The sequence below is a fragment of the Falco peregrinus genome, chromosome 2 (assembly GCF_023634155.1).
Source record: "Falco peregrinus isolate bFalPer1 chromosome 2, bFalPer1.pri, whole genome shotgun sequence".
NCBI classification, from domain to species: Eukaryota; Metazoa; Chordata; class Aves; order Falconiformes; family Falconidae; genus Falco; species Falco peregrinus.
In genome coordinates, this window is record NC_073722.1 from 40,825,326 (window position 1) to 40,850,999 (window position 25,674).

The window sequence follows — 25,674 nt, forward strand, 5'->3', positions numbered from 1 at the left end:
GAAATGTGAGAAGCACGCAGAGCCTCAGGTTGAGTAGTGTCATAGCTGTTATTTTATACTTGTGGGGTTTTCCAGAAATAATTTTCTAAAGAATACCACCAGTATTGAACTGTTAATTTTGGAGTAATAACTGCTAATGGGTTGTTCACCCATTGTTTGGAACTCCCCTTGGCCCAGTATTTAAAATACAAATAAAGTTATTTTAAGCTTCAGCAAAATTGTAGAAGCAACTGTGTCAAGTCCGAGTGTCCCCTGTAGCTCGCTCTGTTTGTGGTGTAGGAAGGGGGAACCCTTTTGATCATCTCGGTAATCAGATACCAATAATTCTCTGAAGCCCAATTCAGCAAGCTTGCCTTATATTAACTTCCATATCCTGAAAACAGCTATTTGAGAGCCACCTACACAGTTCTCAATTACGTTTATTTCTAATGATGTGTCTTGGTGGCTTAACTATGTGTATTGGAATTAGTAAAAAAAGTGTTTCAAACCTAATTCTACATATATAAGAAAGGTGAGTCTTGTTCATTCATATGTTCTTTTAATAGCAGGTTTTTGGGTTCCCAAAAAAAGGCAACCAGCTGCTCTGGAGAGAGCTCCCTACAGAAAACATCCTGGCACCAGCCCTACCAAAACCAGTTCTGGTGATTGCCACAGGACTCTCAGCTGCAGGCTCTCATGAAACTGGTTATCAAACATGATGGGCTTTTTCTGCTCGTTAGCCTGGTCTTAAACGAAGGCCTCAGGAGTTGTGTGAGTGGGGAACTTGTTCTCCCTCAGTTAAATCTGAGCCCTCATCACTGTGGGGAAAAAAACATCCCCTGCACACTCTTTCCCCTTCTCCCTCCCTAAATAAACACTTTGTTTGTGGAAAATAGCAGTAGCTGGCAGTGCTATTCTTCAGATTACCTGGTGGACTTCAAGTGTGCTGATCTGAAATCAGCATCAAGCATGACAGCACTGTGGATGCTCGAAGTATAAATTACTTTACCAAAAAAGGGATCCGTGTGACAAAGATCTTTGATTTTGATTCTCCCATCTGATTCAGACGCATGAATCTATATATTGTGTAGCATTTCATGAAGTGAGCTAAGATTTCTTTTTGACTGTTGAGGTCAATCCACAGTACTTAAGTTGCAGGATCAAGGACTAATTTAGATTAGCAAATAAAGTGGCCAAATGTTTGTGAGACATTGGGCGGGGAGGAAATGGCAGTCTTTAAAAGCTCTTTAGTCTTACTTAGCCCCTGGGTGAGCAGAGATATAATGCGTTTGCACACCATTTGAGCATGAGGCTTTCAATATTTCACAGTTGCATCTTTATAAACAACCAGCTGTTGTACAACAGGCCCAAGATTTGCATTGCAGGGATATTTTATTCCCTCCCACCCCCACCTAGGGTTAGCTATGTCAGGCTAAACCAGTGGATGAGTGGCATGCCTCCAAATCCCACTTTTTGACTGGATGTCTGTTGTGTTAAGCTTTAAAGGTAGCGGGGAAGAAAGTTTCTGCAGGTGAGTGTTTAGAAGTTGCGTGGTGACAACTATTAGTACTATGTGTAAGGGAAAGTATATCTTTTAATTGTGGAACGCAGGAAATGTTTATGAAAAGCCTTCCTTCAAAAGAGCAAGTAAATTTTTACTTCTGACTTCACTTGAGTGTGTGTGTTTGCCTTGTTACTTTCACTCTTTTACTCTGTGGCTTTGGCAGCCTAGTGTGATTTTTTTTTTTTTTTTTTCCCTTTTTCCATCTAATAGGTCTTGTCTGAAGTGTATGTGTCTCCTTTTCATCTGCTGCTGCTTTCCTGGGAAGCAATGAAGTTTCTTGAAGGGATTTTTTTAATAGACAATTTAAAAATTTTCATTTACACAATGTTGCAGAGGAAGACTATGCTGAGGAGGTGCCAGAATTTCAGGTGTCTGGAAAAATTGGAGCAAAGAAGCAGAGGAAATTAGAAGAGAAACAAGCCAGAAAAGCACAGAGAGAGGTAAGCATTTCCTGCCACGTATGAAGCCCAGAGCAGAACTCGGCTATTATCAGAGTAATAGCAGTACTCAGCAAAGAACTGGTGATGACAGACACTCCAGAAAGGCAAAGGCAGTGTCATCACTACAATAGTTGTGGTTTTGTTTTAAAAATATAAATTCAGCTTTTTAGGTCATATCCCAAGAGGGCTGTGAAAAATGGTGTCTCATTTTCTTTCCATTGGGTTCTCTGGCATTCTTGTGGGGAGGAGAGAGGAGTTAAACTATTGAATGCTCTTTATTGGATGTTTCCACTGGTTTGCAGCTTAATGTCAGTACTGTCTCCCTTAAAAATAACTCAGGTCAAATAACTTGGGTCCACATAGTATTGTTGTAACGCTGGGTCTCTGACCAAAGCTATCAGCAGTTCTGAGTAGCATTTCACATGCTCTTATAGTACAAAAACTTTATATGGGTTTATATATGTTTATTGTCTTTATGGATTGGGGGAGATGAAAAGCAGACCCTGTAATCCACTGAAATCTGTAATGCAGACAGATTTTGGTTGAAGTTTGGCCCTTAAGCAGAGACCAGATATGCAGAGTGAACGTGCTGCAGCTTTTCAATTTTCTTTCTTAAATCTGTGTATAAAAGTACTTAAATACTGTTTCATTTTTTCAGTTTTGCCCAGCATTTTGCTGTTAATTCCAGGGAAGCAACAGGCTTTTTGAAACTTACTTTCTGAAGTGTGCTTGTGGATGGCAGCAGGTTATGCATTAATTCCTTTTAGTTGTTCTCCGTATTTTTTTGCAAACTCTGTATTGTTCTGTAACTTGGAAGGTAGGGCTGCAAGAAGTAAATACAACTCAAACAGCCTTTGCATGACAGAGCCTGGAGCGTAGGGTGGACTTGACACGTTGTACAAAAAGACAGAGTTTACGAAACTGCTAACATTTCTGTGTAGAGGGTCCAAACAAACCTAGCGAAGTCCCATCCTGAGAATTTTAGTGTCACTTGAGGTTTAAATCCGGTTTCTGCTTTACAGTGTAGTGATATGCCCTGAAGATAGGGCAGTTGGAATAAACTTGATTATTCTGTTTATATATACACTTTCATTGCTTCCTTTTCTTACTCAATGCTTTAACCATTTTGTCACTACTTTCCATATCCATTCTATTTAATTAGCCTCTTTTTTTGTGGAAAATTTGAGCAAAGTTGAATGAAGTTAGATAAGCATCGGTTGGTAGAGTGAGGATTTTATTTTAAAACATGCTGATTTTTATTTTCCCTGTGTAGACAGATAAATTCCTCTGTTACGTCTTTTTCTCTGAAACATTCAAAGCCACAAATCCTCCACTTGAATGTCTTCTGCTTGTTCTCTTAATATATTTTCAAATTTAAGTATATTGAAGAGATTGAAGAACAACTTTAAAAAAAAGATCTCTAAACAATGCATTTTCCTTTTTTATTTTTCCCACATTTTGCAATAATCTCTTTGCTGGGTTTGATTTAAAAACAAATAATGAAATTATTTTGAAGAGACTGGTACAGCTTTTTCTGTAAGAGAATCTGTCCAGGTTAATGATAAATTTGAAGGTAGTTGATTTTACAGAGTTTATATTCCCCTGTCCTTTTTTTCCTCTCCTCAAGGTCCATTCTCACTCAATTTTAAGTGAGGAGAAATGGATTTCCATTACGCAATATTGCTTAATATCACTATAGTAATAAGCTCTTATGCATATTCAAAGCTTAAACCCTTACTGAGATACAAATCAAGCAAGTGAGAAGGGCAATTTCTAAACTTATCACAGTGTTAAGTATACTGAAGAGCACAGGGGGGTGGAGGGGTTTAAATGATAACGATGACTTATTCTCTTTACTGTTTCTTTCTGAACATGCATCTAAGAAGATAGTAAGAAACCCACCCCCCAATGGTATCACAATATGAAATTAAAAAATGTGTATTCATGAAGGGTAAGTCTTGGCTTCATAATGGTTTTTTTTAGGCTGAAGAAGCAGAACGAGAAGAACGGAAAAAACTTGAGTCAAAAAGAGAGGAGGAAAGGCGGAAAGAAGAGGAGAGAATACGTCTTGAGGAAGAACGACAGGTGGGATTGGTTGTATTTATAGATGGAAATTTTGAACCAGGTTTGTTTCAACGCAAGTTCTGTGATCAGCAGAATTCCCTTTGGCTTTCGTTACTATTGCATACATCTTTTATTGGGGGGGGGGGGGGGGGGTGCTTCGTTTTGTTTAATTTACAGTAGTGCTCAGTTATTTCGACTGTAGGTCCCAGCTTTGTTTCCCCAAGTGCTTGGTAGAAGTGAAAACTACTCCAAACATTATACACACATGTAGCAGCAAGTACTCACCCGTAGTCATGTCTAGGGCAAAAAAAATCCCAGTCTCCTGCCTAGTGGATCTGCTATTGCTGTTTGCCACAGTGACAGATCTTTTTAGTCAGTTTATGTTGATGAACACAGCTGATTAACAGGTCCCAGATGAACAAATGACCAATTTAAATGCAGGTATATAAGGGAGGAGCAGTACCTAGTCTCAAGAGGAAATTCTGAGGGTCGCTTGCTTTGTGCCTGACAGAAGTTTGGTATCACGGTTGGAAGGGACGTCCGGACACCATCTGGTCTATCGTCCTACTCAAACTGTGTCCAGTTAGAGCAGGTTGCTCAGGACTTTGACCAGCCCAGTTTTGAGTGTCTTAAGGAAATGTCGTAACTTCAGTGGGCTCATTCAGCTGTCTGCCTGACAGTTGTAACCAGCAAGGCAGAAAGTGAAAGACATCAGCAACTCATTTTGCAACTGTTGTGTAAAATTGTGTGATTGTATTTTAATTATACAAATTTACATATGCTTCACAATTAAAGATTTCTAAACTATGCATACAAAGGTGTGTGTCAGCAGGAGTAACCCAGAAAAACTGGTACTGTCCAATTGAAAAGCTTTTGTTGAATACTTTTCATCAGGGAGGCAAACTTATTTCAGAGCTGCTTTGTGTGTTCTGGGCATCAGCGCTACCAGCTAAGAACTAGGAACAAGCTTTATGCTCTCTGGTGCTTGAGGAAGTTGTGTAGCAGCTTTGCAACATGCTTCTGGAAGCAAACGTCAAGGTGTTCTGCACAATCCTGTGCTGAGTAATTGCTGTTCCAGGGGAGCATAGCCCCCAGCTTCTAATGCAAACTTTTTGGAAAGCCCAGGTTGTGTAAGTGGAATGCGTTGCTGGTAACATTTTGAAAGAGGAAAAGACAATTTTTCCTTTCCTCTGTTGGGCGTATGAAGGCAGGATAAAGCAACTTTAAAAAAAAATTCCATACATCACACATGCAGGTTGTATTCATGGGATCTTCTGTAGAATCTACATTTACCTATGGGGTTAGCCTTTCCAAAATCCTTTATCTTCTGAATTGTCTTTTTTCCTTTTCATCAGCAGAAATCTCCTGAATTTCAGAAATTGAAATGGATGAGGAGAATGTCAGTACTACATCAGGATATGTAGCATGATCCAAGACTTTGACTTGAAAAAATTTGCAAGGGACCAGTTATTCCACAGCTGCCCTTCCGAGAGAGATGTATAAATTTAGAAGTACCTGGCAGCAGTCAAAGCGTGAACCATGAGGCTGAATAACTGACCTCAACTAGTCCGAGCCGCTCTGGTGCTTAGCCAGGGTGTTTTGTAACAGCAGAACTATCAGATCTGGCTTCCTCTGGATCAGTGTCTACCACTGTTCCCCTGCCCATGTGTTTCAGTAGCACCAGCTTCTGCCTTGCAGTCACTGCTTTCCTCCAAAGTACTTCGAGTTTCTCCCCCTCGTACTTCCAGCTTGGAAAGACGCAAGATGAGCTCTGATTGCCTCTAAAGCACATCTGTTGCCCATCCTGCTTAGCATAACAGATAACTCGGATGGCGAGTGGTATATTCTTTTAAGTGTTTTGTTTCCAACCAGTTCCCTGATCATTTTATTTTATTTTATTAATATTTTCCCTAAGGTTCTGGGAATGTGATATTGTTGAAATCCTGAAGTTGGTTGAAGTGAACCGAATGACCCTAGTACTTTTGGGGGAATTAGAAGGGCATACTGGCTGGATGCTAACATAGTTTTAAGTGTCGCTTCCTTTAGAAGAGGCTAATGAACAGAATTTCAGTTCCTTCCAGAGTGGTAGCCAGCATGGCAGGTGGATTGCTAAGCAAAGTGCAGTTGAGCTTGGCAAGCCTGCTGAAAAGAAGCTGCAGCACAGGACAAAGATGTTATCCTGTTGATTGCCTATGGGTTTGACCTGGGGTATAGCTGGCTAATCAAGATCAGTCAGGCATGGTTGAAAAGTTGAGTAGAAAATAAGGGTGAAATTCTAACTAGAGATCTCTTCTCACAGAAAGTGCTTATTAACATAGCTAGCTTTTTTTTCCAAATTTGCTTTTGGTCAGTTTAGGGCGGAGTAATTTACTTTGGTTGAATGAGGAAAATCTTACTTGTTTTTATTTTAATTTTTAGTATTCCTAGTAAAGACTGCACTAAAATGGTTCCACCTCCGTTTTGCAAGGCTCAGTGAAAGAGAGGAATATAAACCAAGGCTCTGATTTTTTTTTTTTGTTCCTTTTGATTTTTTTTTTTTAAATTCCCTGCACAACAGTCCAAAGGAGCACTTGCTAGAATTTTTAAAATTGCTCAGATGGCTGAATCTAGCTTGCTATTCACTTTAGCTGATACCTTCCTTGGTTACCTAAATCTTGTCATTTTAAGCTTTTTTTGTTGTTGTTGTTTGGTTCATTCCTTTGTTTTCCCCAGTAGTCTTTATCAGGGCAGCAAGCCAGCCCACCAGCCTACATCATGAACATTATTCTGCTACTCAAGGGAAAGTGTTTTCAATATTTTATTTTTTGCTTGGGTCCAAGACAAATTGATAATTCAGTAACTGCTGAGTATTTTGAACATGGATCAAAGTAAATGTATCTGACAATATTTAATGTCCATCCACAACAGGTTTCTAGTAATTTTAGTCTCTGTCTTCGTCCAAGTCTTTAGCAGGAAACTGAACAGTTCAAGACTTGTATGTGTTTAGGCTGCATTGCTGGAGTTCCTGCTTCAGTCAGCAAAGAAAGCAGCAGTATTACAGGGAGCATGGTAATAACAAGACTTCAGTGTTTCAGTCTTGACTGGGTGATAGGAGGGGAAACAAACTGAATGAATAGATACTTGATTACTGTGTGTGTAAGCGTAACCTGCCTTTATGATCGTAACATCTTATCTTTCAAATCTTGTTACAGATTGATTGTGTGATGTAAAAGATACTGCCTGTCTTTCCCAGGCCCCTAGAAGCGATAAAGGGATCATTGGATTTATTGTAGTGTTTATAGAATACATAAGGTAAAATGTCATTTATACATTCCTCTAGAGAAAGAATTCATTTCCACAAGCAACGTTTTGTCACAAGTGAGCCCTTGTAGACTATTCCCCCATGTAAGTTAGGAAATGGAAAGGCAAAATTACAAAATGTAGCTCAAGTAGTGGTTGATAGTCATGAGATAAAAAGCAGAGGGTAGCTGGTTGTATGATTTTTGGAGGCAGTTTGATTACTGACATTTCAGAAGTTTATATAGTCCCATGAGACACAAGAAATTCAGGGTTTATTCCTAAGGTTTGTCTGAGCAATGTTATGGTTGTCAGCTTCATTTTTTTCCCTTTCCTGTTCCAGTACATCAGAATATTTCTGCTGGTATAGTGACAGTGGCAGGTTTTCAAACAAGCATAACCAGCTTTGTTAGTTAAATCTCAGTTGAACCTTTTTTTTTTTTCAATCTCTCTCCCAAAAATTGCTACCAAAATTGGGCTAACTTCTGTGAACATTGAGATTGTCTTAGTGTAAAGGAGAGTTTCCTTTTGGTGTTTCAACTACAGCCTTAAACTAATAGCTGAATCCTAGTCGTCAGCAAACAGTGATTCCTGCACCATTAAATACCATCTAAAAGTTTGTCAGACGATGAGGGAAGCCAAATAGATTCAGGAGTATTGAAACTCATGTTGCAGCACACAGATCTTCTAGAAATTCCCTATTGTTGTTCTTTATTAAAGTCACTGGGACTATTAACCCTTTCACATACATACCCCACTCAAGTAGATTGAGATATGAAATCTAGTGGAAATCATGACTACTTGAGTCAGATGAAAACCCACTTTGTTTTATAAGCAAATGGATATCTCCAGTCATTTTTGGACAACTCGCACAGTGCTATACTACAAGTGGGAACTGTACCTTCAAGGGAGTTCTAGGGGCTAAAATCTTGCATATTCTTCAGAAAAATAACCCTTGGTTCTGTTTAAATATATTTGTATGCACATATAAATAAAGTGTGGTTGCCCCTTGGCTTCAGTGTTGCAAACCAGATAATATATTTTTAAATTAAAGTTTCCTTTCCAGTGTTCTGATGACCTGATTGGCTATGTGTGTGAGGAAGCTCCTTGCTAATTGGCATTTGCTTCAGCTCTGCTTTACCCTGGGGATTTCCCTTTCACTCTTGGAGTTTTTTAGCGGTGCAATGGTTTACCAACCGACACCTTATCAATGAGAGCGAACTTCCTCTGATGTTGCAAAACAGTGTCTTCGTACAAAGCCTTGCAGATTGCTCACAGAAGAGCTTTTTTTTTTCCTGTGCACAGGGATTTTTGTAGATTTTACTCCCTCAGCCTAGCTTTGCCCTGCTAAGGAAACTGCTTGTGCAGGTGCAGGGCTCACAGCTATCACTCTTCTATACTAAAATGCAGCGCTGAACAGGGTGTGTTGCTGTGGACTACTCTGGAAACATAGCTTAGTACAGTAGAGAAGGTACCAGTCTTCCAGTGAGCAAGCTTTTAACTGTTGTGAAACAGAAGGCCACAGCAGGAGTGGGGACCATTACATTAAAACAAGATCTGTATTTCTTGAACATAGATAGCTATGCCCAAAGTTTCCAAACTAGGGCAATTTTATGTAGGCTTTCAGTTTTGCATTTATGTGCCTTAAATAAAAATGGTCTGGATGAGCTAGTGATCCAAAAGGTCCTGTTGAAGCTTTTGAGAACTAAAACCCAAAAGTTTTGGCTCTTTAATTTGATGTTTGATCATGTAAGAATAGGCACCAAGTTTTAAAATGTTGATTGTTGAGTTATTGTGTGTAGCATTATGTGACCGTCAAGATTTGTGTGCTTCTCAGCAGAGCCTTTCATTATCTGTTTGGCATTTATATCCACTATTCATACACAAACAGTGCCTTGCTGGAGACTGATGGAAACTACTACATTGTTTCAGCTTAAGCATCAGTTTTCAAGTGTGTACACTTTTCTGAAAATCAATTTCTTCTAAGGAAGTAAACATTGAAAAGCTTGCAGAAAGCTCATTCTACTGTGATTTTGAGAGGGTGAGGACTTTTAAGAACACTTACTCTGTCTTTCTAAAGGTATTTTTTTTATTTTGTGTCTAAACAGTGAAGGGGGCAGGAATCTTAGAGATCCATCTACTATGTGCCAAATTATTTACAGTAGAGTGCCTTTTTTCTTCCTGCAGAACCTGCACTAACAGTCCAGAAACTGGATGCTATACAAGGAGGGTTTCTTTGGTCCATGAACCTCAAAGCATTTGACATAGAAACCAGTATGCTCTTTCTCATTCTGCACATTAAAGAAACAGCTGCAAACAAGGAGCAGCTGGTAGCAGGTAGTAGTTGGAGTCCAGTGTTTGCTCTACCTTCCTCACTAGCAGTGAGATCTCTTCCACTTAGCAGTCAAATAAGCTGCCTAGAAGTGATTTGTTTGTCAGCAGGTTGGTCCTTTGTCTGATTTGTAGGGGAGTTGGCACAGCACACAACTAACAGCTTCCTCTCTAGGAAAGCTGCTTAGGCAAAGCTCTCAGAAAAGCTACTTACTGTATAGGTCAGTATCACTTAGTCTCAGTGTAATTTTAAATGGGTTACTGCAATGAAAGTTAGGAACAGTGGTTCCGTATCTTCTTGCCAGACCGTACTGTAAGGGTCCTCACCTATTGCTAAAAATAGTATTGCATGATAAACCTCCAAAGGCTGTAATCTGTCAACTAGGCAGAACAGTGCAGTTACTCAAGCAGCATTCCAGGACTCTAGAGGGATTTGTGATCCCAAGAGTCAAGGTTGTCTTCCAGCTCTAAGCCTGAAAGTTTTCAAGATGCTCTGGGTTTCACCTGATACAAGATTGGGCTCTTGTGCGGTTGTGTGTTTTTGATGTCATAGAAATAATCATTGTGATCAAGGTAAGAGTTGAACAGAAGGTGGTGATCTGAGAGGAGCCTCACAGCAAATCCAGGTCCTTGGTGGGATGGAAAGAACCTGGAGAGCAGTGGCAGGACTGGGACTGGCTGCAGTGGGAAGTCAGTGCTCACTAGATTTGGTATAGGAAAGGGGTAAGGTTGTTGCAAAGTGTCTCCCAGAGTGCTGGAGATCCACAGGGTGCACAGAGTTCTGGAAACTCTTGGGTCTCTGCCATATGAAGTGACACATGGGACTCATAGCAGGCATGCAGAGGTAGAGTCGATCCAGCAGTGATAATGTGGACATTTCATCAGAAAAAGGAGAGAAGGAAGAAAGCTTTAAGGGATTAATTTTAATTTCAAACACACACACACACACGCCCCAATGAAGACATTGGTCAAAGTGAGAGAGTTTGTTCTTCACGCCATGTAGTAAACTGATAAAGAAGAAATCTTCACGCTGTAGCAAGTTCCCCAGTTTGAGTAACGTTGAGGTGGGTGAGAAGTGAACCTGCTTCAAAAAAAAAAGAAAAAAATTTAAAAAGGCTGCTGAAGGTGAGCATCTGCAGTCACTGAATTTCCATGATGCTGGGATTTCCCCACCACCCCACCCATTGCTTAAGGGAGGTGGCCCAGCTGTTATCTCTCCTCTGAGCCACATGCTTTACCACTTAACTCCACAGCAGTTAATGAGATCAGAGTGAGGAGAGGCAAAGAAGCCTGACTGGCAAAGATGTGGTTTTCTTAAATTTATATTTGTGCTGAGTGCCCCCTATATGACTTGCATGAAGCAAGTACTGGGCTCTGTTTCATTAGTAGACCCTGGGGCGCTAAGAGTGTTTCTGTGTGTGGGTTATGCATGCAGACAGACTGTTTTTTGAGGGAATGACACCTGTCTAAATTTGACCCTGCACCTTCCATGACTTAGGCGTGCAAAAGAAGAGCGCTAGCGTGATGGTGAAAAAAATAGCTGAGAGGGAGTGTTGATAGACAGCCTGACTTCGCTAGGGTTTCCCCTGCTCAGCCTCACTGCTGTTGCTGGTTGCTTCTCCCAGTGCAGTTGGGCAAAGTCATCTCTCTTCTTGGCTTTGAACCAGTTTACAATTTGGCTATATCATTCTTTTTCTGCAGATTGAATCATAGGTGAATTTAGGTAGTAAAGCATGTGAGACTGTACAGGAAGTGGCTGGGATTTTTAGTTATTAAATGAAAAAGCTTCTGGAAATAGTGTTATGGAGGAGGCTACAACCGCCAGGAAACACAAAGCTTTCAGGGCTGACATGCTTTAGCTACTGAAGCAGTGGCTCAGGCCACCTGGAAATGCCCTGCTGATCGTAGTATCAAAACTTAGGATCTGGCAAACAAACTCATGTTGGCTTTTAAGGAGACCACGAAAGAGGGAGTGATAGCAGAGTCCTTTGCCAGTCTTGCAGCAGAGTTGCTTTTCTGCACATGTTGCAAATGGAAGTACTAATTGTTACATGCTGGTATGCTTTAATAAAATTCAAGGTACTATTCTTCAAATAGGTAAGGAGGACAGGAATGAGTCTTGTTCATTTGTTGTTAGACCTTCCATAAACAGGAAAATATTTTTTAGTTATTGTTGCTCTCAGTTATAAATGGGATGCTGTCTTCTCTTTTTTCTTTTCTTCATAGAACCATCTAGAAATTACCTGCCAAAGCAATTTTCAGGTTTTGTGATTATTGTTTTTTGTCACTTCAAATCCTGTTGAATTACAACCTCTGTAATAGACCAGGGGAAGAACCTTATTCTTGTATTTCCAGGATCAAGTCAAGATTAAATTTAATGCACTTAACAAGAAAAGAACAATTGCTTTCATTTCCAGATGAATTATGGTTATGTTGTTCTTGGCACCTGTAGCACTTATAAGGAAAAAATGAACTGTTGGGCTTTTGCTAATAGTTGTTACAGTGATGAATGACCCAGAAAATGGTCTTGTTTTTTCTTGAGGCCTTCCTCAGATCTATAGGGGTTTTTTTATGAGATAGCAGTTTAAAAAATGGTTTTGACTTTGCACATACGATAAGATCCTTTTGGTCCTGTTTTTCTCAAACTTGCATGTAGGTAGTATTCCTTCTTGTGACTTCATGGGAGTTTGATTAAATAAAATTAGGACCAAATACACTTTCTCTTAGTTTTTTATTGAAAGGCAAGCCTCCCATCCCCATTTCGGGAATCTTGCTGGTTTTGGCCTTACATGGCATCTTTTCTAATATGGACATTTTTCAATATACTCAATGACCTGTTTCTGTCTCTTCATGCTTTAATCGAACAAGCGTTTGCTCTCCAGCTGTTTAAGGAAGCAATTACCACATTAGTGACAAAGATATAGCATGGCAAGCATTTAGAAATCAATAATTACGAGATAAATTCCTATGATAATAGGAAAGGCATACCCTGAGATTGTCACTGAAATCTAAAGAACTCATCTTAGTAAGTTTTAGTCAAGCCTTTGCCATGTGATAGCAACTAGAGGCCAGTCAAGTTGGAATCTCATTGTACCAGGTGCTGTACAAACATAAATTTCTCTGTGGAAGAAACAGTTCTGTAAGGAAACATTTTTCTTCTGTGTGAAGTTAAACGTGTAAAGTGTTTCAGAGAACAGCAAAACAAGTTTTAAAAGAAAATGATGGAAAACCTGCAAATTTATAACCTCCCAGTAAAAACCTGTTCTTTTTTGAAACATTTTTTAAAGTAATCTATCACATTCCAAAACTTTTAATCACAGTTTTGCTTTGGAAATGTGTGACTATTCTATATAACCTAGATATAAATCACTCTTTTACTTATGTTGGGCTTAGAGTTTTCTGGGTCTGCATAAGTTCGGGTTTTTTAAGACTTAACATTTCTTGCAGGGTAAGTAAGCAACTGGAAGTATTTTTGTTGTAAATAACTAAAAACAGAGCATATAGGATTTGGTTAACAATCAAATATCTTTAAAACCCCTTTTTTTTAATACAGTAATGCTTTGTCTCCTACATCTAAAATATTTTATACAGTTCTTTACATTCCATGTAGATGTAGTTTGCTTCTATGTCATAAGAAAGAGAATTTACTTGAAACACTTTTACAGGCCGGCTTCTTCCCACACACAGATGGACACCAGTGTAACTCCACTATTCTTTGTGATCATTCCCAATGTACACTAGTGCATGTCAAAGCAGAATTGGGGCCAGTTACTGAAAATGTGGATGTTGCATCAAAGTACAGTTAGGGGCAGGGACTTCCTGTCACGGGATTTACAGAAGAAACATATTCATGCAAATTAAGCAAGCAGTTTGCTATATAAGTGTGTTTTTTCTCCCCTGTGTCAGATCTGTTAAGAACCAGCCTAGCTATATTGTGTGTGAGCTTACATGACCATGTGAGATGGTTACTACCTTGACGGGTGCTGGTCAAAGTAATGATGCCATCAAGGGAGAATTTAGACTCATTTTGGAAAATCCTAATCTGCTGTCTCTCTTAGTAAAACCAGACTGCAGATAAAGAAGATACTTACTTAAAAATAAACCTTATTTGGGGAGGAGCAAACTGACCACTTGTCACCTTTCCTGTCCAGGAAGAGGAAAAAAGGAAGGCAAAGGAAGAAGAGGAGAAAAGAGAGTATGAAGAGTACCTGAAACTGAGGGAGAGTTTTGTAGTTGAAGAGGAAGGGGTTGAAGAATCAATGACAGAGGAAGAGGTATGTATGTTAGGCTGTCACTGCAGTTTCCTTTATCATTAGGCTCAAGTTGCCCTTACTGCATTCTGTCTTGTGTAAAACAAACTTGAAAGTAGGAGTCAGCCAAATGTTTTTGCTTGTAGAAACTAAATTATGTATATGGCACAAGTTAACCTGCATTATTTCCTGGGGAGTGCTACAGTTCCTCATACCAGACTCCTACAAGTTAGAGTGCTAAGGCGAATGCATATTGCTGGGAGTTAGTTCTCTCCCTTGATCTAAGGACTGAAATAAAAGTAATTCTGGAATTCAGCTAATCTTTCTGTCGTCGGCTCTGCCCTACCCATGTACAGTGGGCCAGATGAAAGTGAGGCTAAATTTGGAGTTTGGTAGTGCCCACATATCTTTAGGGGAATTGCTTGGGTTTGGTTTTATTTTCTAGACCAAGAGCTGCTGTGAAATCAAATTAAAAACCAAGCTCTTGTCTTAAAAGGCTTCTGTTAAGAGAATTCATAGGACGCAGCCCTAGTGCTTATGGGTTGTACGTTGGAAAATTGTGCATGCAGTGTTGCAAATGATTGCTATGGTTGATAGCGTTTCAGATTTGTGCATAACGTTCTAGTATGCTGCTCCTGTGGCTGCCTGCGGGCGCACTTCTGGGGATGGGGGTTGAAATGTGATATTTGACATATCACAGCAAACTTGAAAAAAGTTTCACTGTTGTGGGAGGCAGTGTTCTTATTCTGTCTGCTGAAAACCTGTTAGCTTCATTTTAATTGCTATCAAATGCTGAAATTGCTCTTGGGTTGTAGCAGTCAAATTTGAGCTGCATTTTGTGATCCGTATCCTTTTTCAGGACCATGGGTGCACTTGCCTCTCTGCTAAAGCAACCCTGTTGAATTGAATGGATTTCCATCTAGTGTGACTAAGAGTGGCTTTGGGCTGAGGAGCTTGTAATGAGTCAATACCGCTTGACATTAGTCACAAGTTCTCACTGTGGATCTCTTCCCATTAAGATAAATTCCTCCAGTATGCCAGGATTAACACCAAGAGAAGTTGTAACCTGCGATGGGAAATTTCCTAAAATGCATACTTTCTATTAAATGTTCCTTCAAAAATGTGTGCCTATCCTGTTAGAAGATCAGATTATACCTAAATATTAGTGTTCCACTTTAGATGCCCTTTGAAGCTAGAATGTGTTTATTGTCTGTGTTCCTACAGCTGCCTGTCAAGGAGAAATTAATCTTTCTATATGTGGGAACCGAGGAGGGTGTTTCTCACTCTGAAGAGCTTGGCAGGCAGTTGATAATGCCTGGATCTCAACATAAGATATCCTTGATAGGGGTGGGGAGTTAGAACTTTAACAGTAGGTGATTTGAAAGTCATCATCAGAAACAATAACAGGTACGTAGTTATTTGGAGACACCAGTCTTGCAGAAATGGCAGGCCACCCTTCTGCCTTGTGGCAGAAAATGTACTGAAGCATTTTAGTATCCTGTTACAATAGCTGACTCTGCCTTGTGGTGTTGAGGCTAGTGTGCTGAAAATCATGCTGAAAATCAAGGTCCTGAGTCCAGAGCCAAGCAGTTAATTAAGGCTGATTGATTTCCAGGGTTGTAAAGTAACCTGATCTCCTGTTGACTTAAATGCACATTGTTTGCACTGCCTTTGAAAATTGAGCCGCTTGTATTAACATGCCAAACTTCAGGTGCATAGCTTTGGAAACGGCTTGAGCTTCCACATGTGCTGTGCAGCTGTGTGCTACACTTGACCATCTGTATGAGCTGTCTCCTGAATCACTCTTACTTTACCCCTGTACAAAATGTCCTCAGTGTGTGTGTGTAACTTCATACACAATGGACAAACTCACCCAGCCATGGTTATTTTAGGGTATGTATGATGTGAAGAGTAAAAGATTCAGAAGATTTCCTTTCAGGAAATACTTAAACACAAATTCTACTTGAGCAATGTTCTATCTTAGTAAATACTTACTGTAAATTCCTAGTTAAGATTAAATCTAGATATTATTTTTTTCCAGTTCAAAATCTCCCTCTGTGTGTAATATTTAAAACTTCGGAAGTATGCAAAGCAAATACTTAATACTTGTACTCAAGAAGTTTGCAATGCATTTAATGTTCATGAGTTTAAAATAACAGCTGTTTTCCTTGCTGTATCCAGACTCGCAGCTTTCTAATGGAATTTTTGGAATATGTGAAGGTAAGCTACCGTTGGTCTTTCTGTTCCTTTTATACTTGTTAGACTGTGTAAAATACCCTTGTCAAAGAGCTGAGTTGCAGAAAGAAGGGAAATCTTGACATCCACTTTGATTTACTTAAATATTCAACAAGTAACAAAAGTGGTACCTTGGCTAAAGTCTGCATTATTTACTTAATCATGTGTGAGCATGTCCATCATTGTTAAAATAGTTTGTAATATAGCTGTGTCTTGGCTTTTGGGGGCAGGATTGTAGCTCTTACCCTCTTTCATAAGGATAGGCATTATAAACTCTGTGCCTGGTGGATCACCCTCAGAGTTTATAAACAGCAATATTTGCTGTCAGTTGGGATTTGGGTCATTCAGGCTTTTTGTTTGTGAACATCAGCTACTGATTTAGAAAATGATCTCTACATTTCAGCTCAGCGTAAGAATTGCTGTACCAGCATGTGGCCTGCCATGCGGGATGTGTTTGTGTCTGAAACACTGGCCTTGTAAAGGTCAATCCAACTTTCCATGTGATTTCTTTTCTTGTTTTGATCCGTGCAATTTGCAATTGTTGTCTTAATGTTCGGAAGCAATATTTAAGAATAAGATCACTTGTTTTTAACAAGGTGGTTTAGTCTCCCATCATATTGTATGGTTGATTATTTAAAACCTGTGGTGTGTTCACAAGGATTTCCATTTTTGATCTGTAAGGACAAATGCTTCTTTCTCCACTATTGGTCAAGTGCGTTTTTCTACTCTAACAATGTTACACAAATCTTTCATCCTAATCCTTTCCTCCTTCACTGGAAACTGGACTTATATCTCACAATGTATGTCATGTGTGAAAGACTTCATTAGTAAGCAAGTCACTTGTGTACTTACTGAAGTCCTAACCATTTTGTTAATCCAGAATCTCACACTTTGGGCCAGTTTTGCATATCCATTATCCCAGCCAAACCACGGACTTACAAGCAGATTTGTTTCATGGGTAATGCTTTGCAAGGAGTCAGTGTGAGTGAGTGCCATGCAAGTCTGAACAACGGCTTGACCTGGAGTTGCTGGAAAGCTACAGGTGCAAGCGCCTTTTGCTGTGCTGCTCTCTGCCTCCTGCGTCACTGGCACTTTTGGTAGTGTATCCCATTGCCAACAGGCCACAGTGAGAGAGGTTGCTAGGGTTGCATCTGTCGAGCACTTTCTGGGCAACAGTCTCTGGGAGTAATTTGGAAATGTGTAACCTACTAGATCTCAGAGTTAGGATTTACTGCAGTCCAAATGAAAATAGCCCCTGTTCTGTAACCAAGTCCCCAGCATAAGCTAGTCATCTCTGATCAGAAGCACCACCAAAAGCAGGTGAGACAGCTGAGAGCAGATTGTAAACGCTATGGGTAACATGCTTAAAGACCCTGAGTAAAACCATGGAGTGACGATGAAGCATCAGATGGCACATTTCACTTTGCAGCCACGTGGTGATTTTGATATTCTGTTTTACCCAGAAGCCAGAGAGATCCCTTTGAAAGGGAGGGGAATTCTGAAATGGCAGTGTCTGTTCAGACCACCCTCTGTTTCAATTACTATCCATGGAAGTAGACTACATGGTACGGTGTGATCCCAGTTCACCTGTTCCCATCTAAGGCTTTCAACATACTGCCAAGCTGTGGAGTAAGGAAAATGTGCTGTTCTTGATAAACAAGCTGCCCTAGCATAACAGTAGGTAGAACATGTCCCTTGGGATCTTCTGCAAAAATGCAGGGGGGGGGGGGGAGGTTCAAGGGATAATGCAGTAGGGTCTGTTTCTGCACATTGGCCTAGTAGTTACCATGGGTGGAACGGATTAGTCACAAACTCTCAGTTCAGTGTTCAAGCACATATGTATAGTTTCATTAGTCACTTCTACTTGACATCAGAGAAAAGCATGGGCTGAAAACCTAATTCAGAAGTACTTCAACACCTGATTTCCTATGTAGAAATGAGTTGCAGAACTAGGGCATTGCTTTCTTTTACAAGTTTTAGTATTTTTTTAATCTTGAAAGTATGCTTAATATATAGATTATGTATTGCGCTTATATTCTGTTCACAGAAACCGTTGACTTGTATCAAGAAGCAGTGCTAAGCTGCTAGTAGCTGTCTGAAAAGTGTATAAATTAAGATCAAGTGACATTTTTACAAAACAAAATTTAATCTAGCTCTTCCATTGAATAACTTATTTTACTGGTATAACTGACTGGAGATAGCTCACTCCATGCTTCATTCCGAAGTGTGTTTGAAATAAAATGCAGCCTCTTTTCTTCAGCTCTGCCTCGTGGGATTGTTTTAAATGGGATTTTTCTTAAAGGCACCAAAAGGATTGACAATCCCCAATTCTGCTTTTCTGAAAGCTAAGTATCTCCCTTCCTTTGGGGGTTACATAGTAGCCCTGCAACCAGTTTAACCCCTCTGCTGCAGTATCACCACATCACACCCTCAGCTGTGGCAGTCTCTGCTGCGGTTGGTGTCCTGTGTGTGTGTTTGCTTCTTACAGTGGCCAGTCCTCAAGTTACAGACTCGACTGCTCTGCTCTGAGGAGCAGAATAACCAGTTCTTAATGGGAGCGTTATGGTTTTACTTAGCAGTGCTGTAGCTGCACAACACACCTTACAAACCAGCTCTGTGGGCTCTCTAAGCACTTCAAAAAATTCATAATGAAATGGGCAGAGGTTAAAGAGTGGCTGAGCAGTTCCCTTGCTGTGGAGCACTAGCTCTCTTGGCCCAGGGAAATAGGAGCCTGCATTTTCTCCATCAGACTGTTCTCACCCGGCTTGATAGTGTATCATTGAATGCATCTGAATTACAGCCAGTAAATTGAAACAACAAACTACATTTGAAGGGGATAGCAAAGGACTCAAGCTTTGATCCTTCCTGGTTTTTCTTAAAAAATCATGCTTACAAGATAAGGGGGAAAGAATGTTATTCATCTTAATCCTGAGAGCTCTTGCTCTGTTTCATCCCTCGCTGAGGACAGTGGCAGAATCGTACCTAAAATTAAATTAGTTCAGTAAAATGTGGATGTGTATATGTGGCTCTATGAAAGTTAAGTCTGTCTTTAAATCGTAAAGCATGTGGTGAAGTGTTTTGTTTGCTTGAGACCTCAAAATGTCATTATATTTCAGAGTGTGTGTGGGGAATGCATCCAAATTCCACCCCACCCTCTGGGCTCTTATTCACAGCAGGATCTATCTTGGAAACCTTCCATTAAACTTGGTCATTGAGGGTGAATATCTTCAAATGAAGGTTTAAATCCTGTTTTTCTTGTTTATGTGGCTTTGCACCCCCTCGCGCCCCCCCCCCCCCCCCCCCCCCCATCCTTTTAAAAGAAGATGTGACGAATCTTGGCAGTTCCCAGCTCTGAGAACTGAATTCCATGGACTGGTTCCAATTCCATGCGTTCAGTCTATGGTATTCAGTTCTCTAGCTTGGCTGCATCAAACTTCACAACTACTAAGTCTGTGTGTGGCTTTTTTTGTCTGATTTTTGTTCATGAAAAAGATTCATCTATTTCAGCCTCTCTTAATTTCTAATTTATCAGTGTCTTTCCAGCATACTCTCAAGATCAGAAACAAATGCATCTGTTGTTTGAAGTATTGCATCTGATAATGTAGATGTAGCTCTTGTGGCCGTACATATATGGCTCTTAGGAATGTGGTCCAGAATGTTAACTGAACAGTTTTCAAAAGCTTTGTATTTTCCAAGGTCCTTGCAAACAGCGTATCCTTTTACTGCTTCTAAACAGACAAGTTTCTAAAACTTTTGCAGATAAGAAAACAGGAACCAAGTAGCTCCAGATGAGTGCACCAGGTGTTTTCTCTAATTCTCTGGAGCTACAGAGAAGCATAAAACCAGATGTGAGCAGTGATGACTGTGTCCTGACTGAGAGAGGCTGCAGTAAGAATCTCTGTCAAAAGCCAGATGAAGATTTGCGGTTCCTGCTTCTGCTTTTGTCCTCAGAGATCGCTGCACTGCCTGTGCCCGAGTGTGTTAGCAGTACACTTCCAACACTGACAATTTTAATAAGGTCTTCACTTGCTTAGGAAGATTAATATGGCATTAATACACAACATTAATACACAACATTAGTGAAATAGGCTAAAGTTCATAATGCTGCCAGTCTTGTCTGGATTTTTATGTATGTGCCAATATGTACCAGTGATCTTTTTAAAAGGTACTTTGAAGCATCTCTCAAACAAAAAGGGATCTTGTTAAAGCATACTGAAAATTAAAGGTAGCAGTTGAGAAAGTCAGCATGAGCAAGAACAGAGCCATAGCTGTTTATTGTGATTGTGCTCATCCTGTCCTCCTAACATAAGAAAAGGTTCAGGATGAACACTGGCAAATGTATTTGAGTCTTTACTTAAGTGGGTCAGAGCATTCACGCTTTCCATAGAGCAGACTGGTTTAAGTAACTGAAGTTAGTTTTTCATCAGAGAAAAGTGCTTACTAGGAAAAGTTAGTTAGAATGACAGGTTCTACTTTGTCTATTAAATGCATTATTTTATTTGAAAGGAAAACAAATATGTTAACCCTCTAATTCATCAGCTGCGTTTAACTCTTGTTTATTTCCATAGAAAACAAAGGTAATCCAGCTCGAGGACTTGGCTTCACATTTGGGTTTAAGAACACAGGTAAGGACTAACTTTTGGGGTGCAAGTACAAGCCATGACTTTAAAAGGACAGGAAAGTGGAGTAAATAAGGGTAATAGTTACGCAAGTGTTTCAGCATTACTGAAAATGTCTGGATTTTGGTCAAGATCAGCAGTCGGCCCTAAAAATGTGGCCACTCATCGAACTACCACCCGGCTGGTGAAGGACTGTTGTTGTGCAAGATTGTTTCAGTGAAAAGTGCTCACTCTGCCTCTTGCACAGCTGCCGGTTGGGTAATGTATCCTATAGTGTTTGCAAATATGGTAATAAGGCAATTCAGGCTACTTGGGGATAAAAAGCAGAGCTAGAAGCACGTTCAGACACCGTCTTCGTAATTGGAAATGTTAGATTTGCAGACAATCAATAGATGAGGTGTTTTGCTCCAATTGCTTGTGTATTCTTAGAACACTGAAGAATTTGTATCTTCTGGTGCATCAAGAAAATTGTCCTGCTCAGCACCATATAAGCCTGTCAAAGTGAGCTCATGGTGTGATATCTGTCCTTTCCCCTCTCCCCGGCCCCATCCTTTTCCTGTTCTCTAAACATTTTATGTTTTGATTCTGAAGAATAGTCATGGCTTGGTTTATTTTATTATGAGAATATTTGACATGTATTTCTAAGTGACCAGTGTTTTCTGTTGTTGTGTACCTTAATCTGATCTTGGGGTACCTCAGCACAGCATCTTATGCTGCTGTAAGTCCAGGCTGCTATGCCCCTTCCTCTCTCTTAAACCAGAACTGGTTTAAGCATGCAGTGAGGCAGTTGAGGGAATTTATCTGGTTGAAATCTAAACTATAATTTGCTTCTGTGGTCACATAAATACAACAAAGGGAGGGAAGCAGAACTGTGGGAGCCAAGGTTTAGATACTTGCTGAAGGTGCGGTGGAAATGCATGCTTGGAGTAACTATAGAGTCAACCCAGCAATAAATTCAGCCAGTTGTTGCTTTGCATTAGTAAAAGAGGTTTCCTCTTTAAACGGAGCAGGAAAAAATATAAAAAGCTCTGGAATGTATCGAGTGTAGCCAGGTTCTTGGAGAAGTACCTAAGTGTACTTCATGGAACTTGCATGTTGCATTGGCACTATACAGCCTTTCCCTGAGAAGATTTCTATAACTGTCCCCCCACATTCCTTGTACAGCCAGGTAACAGCAATAGAAGTCTTATTTGGGGGAAGGGAAGTTATTTGAACACCCCAGAGGGCTTACTGCATCTGTCTGTGTGGAAATACCAACGTGTATCCTTTACTGTAGTCTTTAACACAGAGGATTGAAATGTAAGCTTCCATCTGTATTTTATCTGAACATGCAGAAGGTTTTTTGTCTCCCTCTTGATCAGGTTTTTATTCCTTTTTCTCTTCTAAACAGGATGCAATTAACAGAATCCAGGACCTGATGGCAGATGGCACTCTAACAGGTGACAGCCAAAACACAAAGGGGAATTTGTTGTAGCTGGTGAATAGGTGGCACAGAAAATGCCTTTGCTGTGGCAGAGAGGCTTCCAGTGTAATTTCTGTTTTTAAACTGCAGAGGATCCTAGCAGGACTTGATAAATAGGTATTTTCATAATTGCTGCTTCAGCTGCAGTGTAACTACTATTTAAAGCACGTTGGGATCTGGTTGCTCCTGTGATACGTTATACAGGGGTGGGGGGTGAATGTTCCCAACACTCAGGAACCAGCACAAGGCTTCTGCATGTTGACTGAACCCTGCTGAAGGCCTTCTGGGGTTGCTGAGCAGCCAGCTGCAAATGGTGTCTTCTGAAATCTGAATTTAAAAGAATCACTTGGATGTTTTGGGGTTGTTTGTAATTTGCTAACATGTTGTGAAAGTGCAGTGGCTAAAGCCAGGACCATGGCATGGCATGCTGTGGGAAAGGCAAACATGCGGGAGCACTCCAGGATGCTAGCCGTGTACCCATGCAGTCCAAGTTGGAGCGTAAGCAGAGACCGAGCACGTGGGTAGTTCCCTGTCTGAACAAGTCTGGTTTATTACCGGGCAGTCTTTTTCTTTCCAAGGATGAAGTAAGAGAAGGTGCCACTGCAAACACTTATTAATCTGATACTGTGGCCATGGCTGGGAAACATCCACCTTGGTGGGTACCTGTGGATACCCATTCAAATGACCTAGTAGCGCTCTGAATCAAAGCATAAGGATGTGTACTGTCCTGGCTGTGTCTCTGGCCTAAAATGCATGGCAGTGGGGCGCTCTGCCTTGTGTTTGATCCTGTAACGCTTTAAAAACAGAGGTGTCTGTTCTCGCTCTTGATGGAGGGACTGAAATACAGAAAATAAGCTTCATTCCCTTTTAGAGCGGTTGGAATGGCTGAGCTGGGCCCCGCAGGGGCTCAGAATCACCTCCTGGACCTTTCTGCCACTCTCTTTTCTCCACCAGCTGCTTGGGCCCAGAACATGGGCACCAAAACTATGTACCCAAAGTAGCTGCTGTGGTACTCCCAGCTAGCTGCACACAATGAAAAAAAATGTGTAACTTTGAACAAAATTAGTCTTACCAAGGCACTTGGCTATTGTTGTAGCCCTGCTCAAAGACCCAACAGCAGAGAGGAAATAAAAGCCTGACTGCTAGCACATTGTCCTGCCTGCCCTAGATGTGGAATGCAGCCTCAGCAGTTTGAACATCCCTTCCAAAAGAAGCAACTGATGTCTGTTGGGAAGTGAGAGGAGCCAGAGTGCTGACTTCAAGGTCCTTTCTTTCCCCCTGTAGGTGTGATTGATGACAGAGGAAAGTTCATCTACATTACTCCGGACGAGATGGCTGCTGTGGCTCAGTATATCAAACAGCGAGGACGAGTCTCCATCGCAGAGCTGGCCCAAGCAAGCAATTCCCTGATCAACCTCCAGCCTGACAGCCAAGCTGTGGCTCCAACTGTGGCGTGAAATTGTGGTGTGAGAAAACCCAGCAGGAATTTAACCTTTTAATGAATAAGCCACATAATTAAAAACAAACAAAGAACTCCTCTAGTCCATTCACAGTGCTTCAAGATAGGATGCTCTTTTTAAGGGTCAGCTGCAAGACTTGATCAAAAGTGTTTCTTCTTTTATGTTAGAGCTGGTATAAAATAGGACAGTCATTTGTGCAACAGAGGCTAGCCAGGAACTTGGGGCTAAAACACCGATGCACCTGTACCCTGGGAATATCAGTATTTACATGGTTACTTTATCCTGGCAGTCAGTCTCATGTGACTATACCCAAACTTTTTCCTGTTACCAGATTCTGATGTATCAAGTATATCTGGTTTTGATTGCATTCAGAATTCTCCAGGCTTTCTCTGCACTTTAGGGAGCTGTATAACTTTGTGGCAATGATGTACACAGCCCAGAATAATAGGTGTGTAGGGCTGAGGCTTGCAGATTGTGTCTTCTGGATCAACATTGGAAGGATAGAGTAAAAAGAAAACACTGCAAGTGTGTCTTTGTTCTTACTGAAATATATACTGAAACTCTAGAAAGAGAGCTTGCTATATTGTGAGAACTTCCAGAGGTTATTTCAGAAAACCTTTGCTATATAACTTAAGTTTTGCTCGGTTTATATAATGTAAAAAGTTCACTCGCAGACAAGCTGTGTTATTTTTCTGTAGCCAAGAGACAGAAGCACCTCCAGGGAAAGGCACTTGCCTCATCTATTGTGCAGGCCAATTCTACTGATACCAACCAGATTCTGATGATTCATCCTTTGAAGTAAGAGCCAGCTCAGTGCATCTGAAGGTCTCTGACACCCCTGCCCCATGGCCTTTGTGTTCTGGATGTTTAGGGGTTTTTAAATAAAGAAAAATTCAGGCACTGAGTCATGTGATTAATGTTACCAGTAAATTATTATTAATGTATTAATTGTAGGGGTCAGTATATGTTGCAACGGAGGGAAGACACAGTCACTCAATATGAGTGATCAGCAGACTTCATTTATTGTACCTTACAGTCACCTTTTATGCCTTGTTATAATTAGCTCATACATATTACAAAAGCTAAGCTCATTATTGGTTAGTTGCCTAAATACCAAGCCTGCCCCTAGTTTCTCTTCTGTAGTTATCTGTTCCCACCTGCAACATTCTTTTCCCACCACAATCTTCCTGTTACTGTGTAACAAGAACAGCCAAGGATAGTGTATTTTTGCTTTACTTCAGCTAAGCTGAGAGGGATGTGCATTTTTGTCCAGCCAGCTGGACTATGTCTATGTGACCCTTTTCAGCTAGCCAGTTATCCACAAGTATATTTCCTGCATATAAGAATATTTATATTTTTAAGAGCCTGATTGATGCTTTTTTAATTCTCTTTTCTGAAATCAAAAGAATCTATGTGGATATACAGTAATTGGGGAGGGCGAGAGGGGCTGGTTTTGTCTCTACTAAACAGAGACACAACTTGAGGAGACTAAAAGCTGCGCTACCAATGAGACTAGATAGCAATAAAACAATGGAATGGCGCATATTTCCTTTTTAATCTCTGTACTGCTGCTGAATGTGATACTGTGCAGGAGCGCTGAGGTACAGTGCAGTACCATGTGTTGATGTGAAAGATCAGTACATCGTTACCGTGCTGCACAACAATAATCAGCAGAGAAATTACTTGAGATTTGAGGCTTGTAAAGTCTCTTAATTATTCAAAATTTGATTTTTGCCATGATTTTTTTGTTCGTTCTTAAACTATTTTTGTAATAAAACAATATTGAAACAATTGTGGAGATTTATATTAGAGATTTTTTTAATACTTTTTCAATGTGTTAAAGGGTTTTAGGAGATAAAGGAGCCAGCTAGCAATGCCAGCCTCCAGCATGCCAGTCAAAGACCAAAGGTATTCCATGAAATACACAGAAATAACTCCAAAGTACATTCAGTTTCTGTGAATGTAACAAGTAACACTATCTCGGGTGTGCAGTG

General features: G+C 40.4%; 1 protein-coding gene across 1 annotated transcript in view; it reads left to right on the top strand.

Moving 5' to 3' along the window:
- The window catches only part of DDRGK1 (DDRGK domain containing 1), a 40,557-nt gene extending 15,085 nt beyond the window's left edge, over positions 1 to 25,472 (top strand). Inside the window, exons 3-9 of the mRNA XM_055795667.1 lie at positions 1,877 to 1,983; positions 3,967 to 4,068; positions 13,806 to 13,928; positions 16,086 to 16,124; positions 20,708 to 20,764; positions 22,149 to 22,197; positions 23,505 to 25,472. Coding sequence (XP_055651642.1) covers positions 1,877 to 1,983; positions 3,967 to 4,068; positions 13,806 to 13,928; positions 16,086 to 16,124; positions 20,708 to 20,764; positions 22,149 to 22,197; positions 23,505 to 23,677 — 650 coding nt within the window. The 3' untranslated portion in view covers positions 23,678 to 25,472. The remainder of the gene's footprint in view (positions 1 to 1,876; positions 1,984 to 3,966; positions 4,069 to 13,805; positions 13,929 to 16,085; positions 16,125 to 20,707; positions 20,765 to 22,148; positions 22,198 to 23,504) is intronic.
- Positions 25,473 to 25,674: the final 202 nt, after the last annotated feature.